Here is a 6,794-nt window from a genome sequence, read left to right as displayed (position 1 = left end):
AGCTTCTTGCATGTACAGCCCACAGTCCCCCCCACAGCATTTCAGTAGGATTTAGAGCTGGGCTTTGACTAGACCATTCCACAGCCCTCCATTTCTTCCTTTCGAGCCTTTCTTTGGTGGATTTATTTGTATGTTTGGGATCTTTATCCTGTTGTAAGGTCCACTTCTTCAGCTTCAACTTCTTGTCAGATGGTCTTACGATCTCCTCAAGCACTCTCTGGTATGAATTCATAGTCGATTCTATGATTACAAGTTGGCCAGGCCCTGAGGCAGCAAAGCAGCCCAAACCACAACATTTAAACCACCAAGCTTTATAGTCAGTATGAGGTTATTCTGATCAAATGCAGTCTTAGGTTTTACCAAACAGGGCTTCTGGTACTGTGGCCAAACAACTCTACCTTTGACTTGACTGTCCATAGCACATTGTTCCAGAAGTCCTGGTCCTTGCCTAGATATTTGTTAGCAAACTTTAGCCTTGCCCAGATGTTCTTTTTAGACAGCAAATGCTTCCTTCTGGCACACCTCCCATGTAGGTTAAATTTGTGTAGTCTCATTCTAGTGGTAGATGCATGCACTTTGATATTCATAGGAGCAAGAGTTATTTGCAGAGTCTGTAATGAAATGAGTACTTAGAGACTTCTTTTAGCATCTTACTGTCTGCTCTTGGATTCAATTTGGCCTGGCCCAAACAGTGGTTTTAAATCTTCTCTACTTGTAGATGATCTTCCAGACAGTGGAAGGATTGATTTCTAAAATTTTAGAAAAACACTTCTCAAATCAGACCAGATATCTGAGTTGTAAACAAGACCAGTTCCTCCAATATATTCTCTAATGGTGTTTTAATCATTGGCACCTGAATTTGAAGAAGTGATATTTATAAGGTTGCATTTACTTTTTCCACAGAAGGAAAATGCATTTGTTTATTTCAATTATATAAAGGGTAACAAAAATGTTAATTTGTGTCACTTGTTAAACTATATAATCTTTATCTATCAACATAGTTCAAATGAAGACCAGATATCTGTATGTCCAAATATGCTGAGAATCTAAATCAGTTTTTTAGTTCTGTTTAGCGAGATTAACTAGGTCAGGAAAGGGTCCCAGTCCTAGCAACATGTTTACATCTTCGTAGCTAACAGACCTGTTGACATCTGAAGAGTCAGAGAGCAGAGGTAAGTGTCTTAAGTGATTTGGTGGCAGACGCTGAAGCTGCCCCAGACGATCTCAATCCTTAACACGATTAAGAAATTAGCACATTGTCCATAATCTCACGTACAGCACGATGCTCCGTTACAATTCGGTCAACTGTCAATTAAGAGCAGCGTGTCTGGGGTGGACTAGTTGATTTGTCATATCCTGCCTCACTCATCAACATTGTCTTTACCAAGACAAAGGCAGCAAGAGTGCGAACCCCAGTACAGTGGACACTTAGTCCTGAGATGAGTCCAATATAACCAAGTTCAGATTTCATCTCAGTACCGTTTCTCAGAACAATGGATTCTCACAATTTCTCAAATGTTACGGTGTACCGTGTGTCTGAAGGAGGAGAGACAGCCATTGGTGTCTACTTGGTGATGTTAGGTAATAATTCAGATAGTTTACTTATTTAGTTTGTTACAATTTCTGACTATTCTAAACATTAAGTTCCCACTGGGATAAGATCTAGTATTACACTGTCATTTTGGAATTGTTAATTACAAATCTAGGACTTTTTATGAAACTGTTTTAGGAAAACTGGTGCTCATGTGATGCTTGGTTTTCTCTTATTTGATAGGCTGGCTCTCTTGGATTGGAAATGGAGTTGTGATTTTACTTTTGACCAAACAGTGGAAATCTCTTGAACCACAGGATTTCTTAACACTTAACCTCGCAGTATCTGATGCTAGCATTGCCATTTTTGGGTATTCTCGTGGAATCCTTGAAGTTTTTGATGTATTCAAAGATGAGGGATACCTCATTCGGACCTTTTGGACATGTAAGGTAAGGTAGTACCTTTTTTAATTTTTTTTGCTACTGTTGCATTTCTGTCCTGAATAACAATACTTTGCTATGACTGACCACTCCTCAGAGGATTTTTTGCACGTGGGAAGATGTTGCAATGTTAAAGAATTCGTAGATTTCCTTTTCAGATTTTTTTTGTGTGTATTTGTGTTTTTTTCTTTCTATAGTGTATATAGTGACAACATGACAATATTTGGAACATCAAAAAAAAAACAGCAGTAACCAATGTGTATAATGAAAGTTTAATTAACATCATATGCATTGCTGATTGCAGTTACATTGTTGCTTGCTGTTGCCATTTGGCAACAATTATGTTTTATTGTTTCACATAAAACCCATAACATCTAAACATCTAAACACACTTTCAGAAGCCTGAAATCAGATAAATGTAGGTCACATTACTCAGAACAACTTTTTATTCCACAAAAAAAAAAAATACTTCTATGGTGGAAACACATGAGAATTTTAAAAAAAGTTATTGTTGCCATATGCCAACGCCATTCAGGGCTGCTCATCACTCCTCATGTATCATGTATAAGTCTGTCACTCTGTCTGCATTATGTCTTCTCAAGAAGCTGCTCCCTAAAGTAACACTATCTCAGTATTTCATAAGCATTTCATAGTGCTTCGTGCCCCACACTGACAGGTGGTGTTATGAGGGGAGAGGTGGGGAGGAGCTGTATCATCTGAACTCATTCCAACACCCAGGCATGTGCAGTTATCCTCTAATCTTGCTGGCTTGCTTCTTAGGGGACTGGTTAGTGGGTGATGACACACGTTAGAGCAATTACAGCATTGTGCTGGCAGAGAAAAGCCATAAATTTGTGATGCATGAGATGTTGTACCTTGGCCAGGTGGATGGATTCTTGATCCTGCTCTTTGGCCTCATCAGCATCAACACGTTGACAGCCATCAGCGTCATCCGCTACATCAAAGGATGTCAGCCTCAGTACGGTATGTCCAAGCTTTGCCAAGCCCACAGACTCCACAATTTTGAGTTCCCACCACTTAGTCCAGGTGCTCAGGGCAGCTTGGGTCAGTGAGGGCCATGTTAAAGCCCAGCCATGTTGATTGTCCTACTCCATTAAGTGAATCTACCCCAGCACTGGACACACCCCTTTGTTTCTTTGCGCTGCCTCTCTGCTCTGGCTTTTGATAGCAGGTACTCAACATTGTTTGTTCTGCTTAAAGTTTATTTTCAAAACACAGACATGACCAAATTTCCATTTCCTTTTGTGGTCAACCATTAGACTACTGATTTTTCTCAATGTGAAATCCTCTTCTCTGAAAGCGTCTGATAAATTGGTGGATATGTTTTTCAGTCTCGTTGTTTGAAACATCAGATCTTATTTGGCTGTACAAATGGTAGATAAATCAGCAAACACTGGAGAGCAACCATGCTGATGCAAGTGTTTGATCTTGTCCTTCAGCTCATCACATCAACAAGCGTAGAGTTGGTCTTGTCATCACTGCAGTCTGGTTGTTCTCCTTGTTCTGGGCTGGAATACCACTTCTGGGCTGGGGCAGTTACAGAGGTAAGGTCTCATTATACAAGTCTGATCTCTACTAATTTTTCTAATGTTTATCTTAATAAAAAAAAGCATTTTCAAGTAGAAGAAAGAAGAGTCAGAGATCAATGAAGTCATGCAATTAGGTTAACCTTGCACTGTGTAGCCCGCAGATATGGGACGTGTGAAATCGACTGGACCCAGGCCAGGTTCTCAGTGCCGGTCAAGCTTTACGTCATCAGCATTTTCTTCTTCAACTTCTTCGTACCAATCTCAGTTATAGTGTTCGCATATGTGTCCATCATCCGCACGATCAACTCCAGCCACAAAACCAGCCGAGGTGGAGACATCAGTGAGAGGCAAAGGAAGATGGAGCGCAACATAACGCGGGTAAACCTGTTCAAAAACCATTCAGTCATCCCACCTTTGACCTCTGAATCTTTCAAGAAATAGTTCACCAAAACATTTGTTGCACTGTCCACTTACCACAGATTTACTCAATCGGCAAAGACCAGTGGTCCCGAAGTGTGTTTCTTTAGTTTTGCACTGGAGCTGCGAAGCTAATAAAAGTGAAGTCTGTGTCACTCAAAAAGATTTGAGGTAGATGATTACTTATTTGCTACATTAGCATCAAAGTTTCAGTGCATATCTAAAGAAATAATCTTTGGACACCATGTCCAACTGATTGCATTTGAGGTGAGATGAAAATTGTGTAAGTTTCATTTTGCTTGTGACTATTCATTTAACTCAAATCTTTACCTTTGGTTTCCAGATTTTTGTGCAAAAAATTCTGTTAGGTCATTATTTCCTTATTTTGCTTCTTTCCGTTGATGCATATTCCCTTGATTAATTCCCCCCGTGTAGGTGTCCCTCATTCTGTGTGCGGCCTTCCTGTTGGCCTGGTCCCCGTACGCAGTTATCTCCATGTGGTCCGCTTGGGGCTACCAAGTACCCCCGCTCAACGGTATCCTGGCTAGCCTCTTTGCCAAGTCAGCGAGTTTCTACAATCCTTTCATTTACGTTGGCATGAGCTCCAAGTTCCGGAAGGATCTGCAGGATCTGTTTCCCTGCCTGAAACCCAGAGCGTCTCAGAGCTCCACCCCACGAGTGCTGCTGGTGGCCCAGCCTGATGACGTGCAGCTTCATCTGGACCACTTCAAAGAGGAAGAAGTAGAAGAGAACACAGACTCTGGAGTGGAGATAGGCCGTAATGAAGCTTCCAGCAACAGTGCTCAGGAGGACAGACAGGAGAGCCCACCTCAGGTGGACACACAGAATAGCCCCTTAATGGGGCCAAGTAATAAGAGTGTCACCTCTCAGGCATTCTTGAGGAAGCCCAGCGACTCTGGAAGACTGTGATATTCTTTTTTTGCTAGATTGTCCACAGGACACAAATCTCTTACTAGACTGACAACATTGTGTGGGGGTTTCTGACCAGCTTTAGCAACACCACAAGAAGTCATTTTGATTATACTGTATCTGAATGAGAGAAATCAAAATTAGAGATCTATTATGAAATATTTCTTATTTACATTTGTATATATGAATTGTCTTCATAAATTAGAGGATTTACAACATCTGCTTTGAGTCTATTCACTGATCCAAGGATACAGAACCCCACACCGGCTTTGACAGACATTAACAGTAGGTGTCTGCTGTTCTACTGTCCAAAGCTGTGCTAGTTAAACAATCTGTGCTATCCATTGCAGTACTCTGAGCCTTATTAAACTGATGGCAGGTGTGTATAACCTGGATCTCTGCCTGTTCTGCTTTGGCTCCCATTATTAAGTTCCAGTGCATGGTGCGTGGGGCTTTGGAAAATTTGAATGAACAATTGTACATTTTAAAAAAAGAAAAACTCAACAAGTGGTTTTGTGTTTTTGTGTACATTATATAACGTGAGTTATTTATTAAACATCTCTTTTACTCTCACTGACAGTATTTGTTTTTTGTTTTTTACTCTGAAAAGGTGTTGACATACACAAATGTTGGAACAATTTTGGAATGATGTAATATCATAGCTTCAGCTATATTTTAGTGCATACCGACCACAAGGGAAAAGCAGCAGGAATGGCATTAATGGCATTACCCAAAATAATTTACTTTTCAGTCTCTCCAGGAATTTTCAATCACAAATTCACACAACTCAGAACTTTTTTTCCAATTATTCTCCTTATGTTTCCTGAATATTTGTTGAAATATGGGATTATGTTGTAAACAAGCAGTTTCATTACATAATATCAATGAGCAATACTTAATATACTTAAAAACTCTTTTGAATTCTGAAGTTTAAAATATTTTATATACAATATTATAATATTGTATTATTTTTATTAAATATCAACTGTTTGTGTGTATGTTCTCTTTTCTCTGAGGTACACTTTTCCTACCACGCCCAAGACAAACAAAACTGCTGCAACTCTTTTTTTTTTAACAACATAATAACAAATACATCAAAAAAAGGCAGCAAAATCCTGGTGGGACTGACTTTTGTTGGATTACATACATATGGATATTGAGTCATCAAAACAACCACAGAAACAACACTTGTGGAACTGTTATTGGTCGAAATGCTCACAGAATACAAAAAAACAGTCAAAAAAAAAGTCACAATCACAATAATGATTAACAAACAATACACTGAGGAGCTCTAAATGACATAGTTTTTGGATTAAGGCCTTTTTAAAGCTTTTTCAGTGTTGTTTGAGGTTGTTCTTTGTGCAGTCACTCTGACAGCAGCATTAATGAGAGGGCAGTGTTGTAAGGATGGAGCCCTCAGTGACCTGCTCCTGCTAATGTGGGAAATGTCCTTCCTTTGCCCTGTGCTGAACATTGTGGGAAACTACAGTGCTCAAGCACTGGAGCTCAGTACACAGATTATCCAATCTCAAAAGATTCAGAGGGTTTATGTACAAACTGTGGCTACTTAATTGGGATACTTATGTCCATTCCCTTAGCTAATAACAAAATACATGAAATGCTACCGATATGTGAACAAAATACAGTGTGGGGCCATAATACAAACTGTATAATGTGTACAGTTAAGAAGTGAACCAAATTATTTATGCAGAGTTTATGCAGAACTGTTAAAATGAGCCACTACATTATATTCCAGCTCCAGAGCACAACAGCCTTTAACTACCTGGTTAAGTTGCAGGCAGAAAAAGCTTAGACTTGTTGGGGGGCCCAAACTGGGTTGAGAACACCTTATGGTTCAAACAGAATGGAACAAATGTTTCATGTGTGAATAATCCTTTCAGACACTAAGTGGGGTGATGACATTAC

At 39.6% G+C, this 6,794-nt stretch overlaps 1 protein-coding gene across 1 annotated transcript; it reads left to right on the top strand.

The window, feature by feature from the left end:
* Positions 1–1,059: 1,059 nt before the first annotated feature.
* On the top strand, positions 1,060–4,977 carry opn6b (opsin 6, group member b). The gene is made up of 6 exons (XM_036593598.1): positions 1,060–1,581; positions 1,775–1,980; positions 2,856–2,955; positions 3,432–3,536; positions 3,676–3,899; positions 4,374–4,977. Exons 1-6 carry the CDS (start codon positions 1,494–1,496, stop codon positions 4,866–4,868), a joined length of 1,218 nt encoding a protein of 405 aa, XP_036449491.1. The 5' UTR covers positions 1,060–1,493; the 3' UTR covers positions 4,869–4,977.
* Positions 4,978–6,794: the final 1,817 nt, after the last annotated feature.

The sequence above is a fragment of the Colossoma macropomum genome, unplaced genomic scaffold, assembly GCF_904425465.1.
Source record: "Colossoma macropomum unplaced genomic scaffold, Colossoma_macropomum, whole genome shotgun sequence".
NCBI lineage: Eukaryota > Metazoa > Chordata > Actinopteri > Characiformes > Serrasalmidae > Colossoma > Colossoma macropomum.
This window is presented reverse-complemented; position numbering and strand designations above follow the sequence as displayed.

Bases quoted from the DNA above. Each gene is read 5' to 3' on its own strand.
- opn6b (XM_036593598.1), top strand. From the start codon at position 1,494: ATGGATTCTCACAATTTCTCAAATGTTACGGTGTACCGTGTGTCTGAA. The intron at 1,981-2,855 runs GTAAGGTAGTAC...TACCTTGGCCAG, and splicing joins GGACCTTTTGGACATGTAAG to GTGGATGGATTCTTGATCCT. The intron at 2,956-3,431 runs GTATGTCCAAGC...CTTGTCCTTCAG, and splicing joins AGGATGTCAGCCTCAGTACG to CTCATCACATCAACAAGCGT.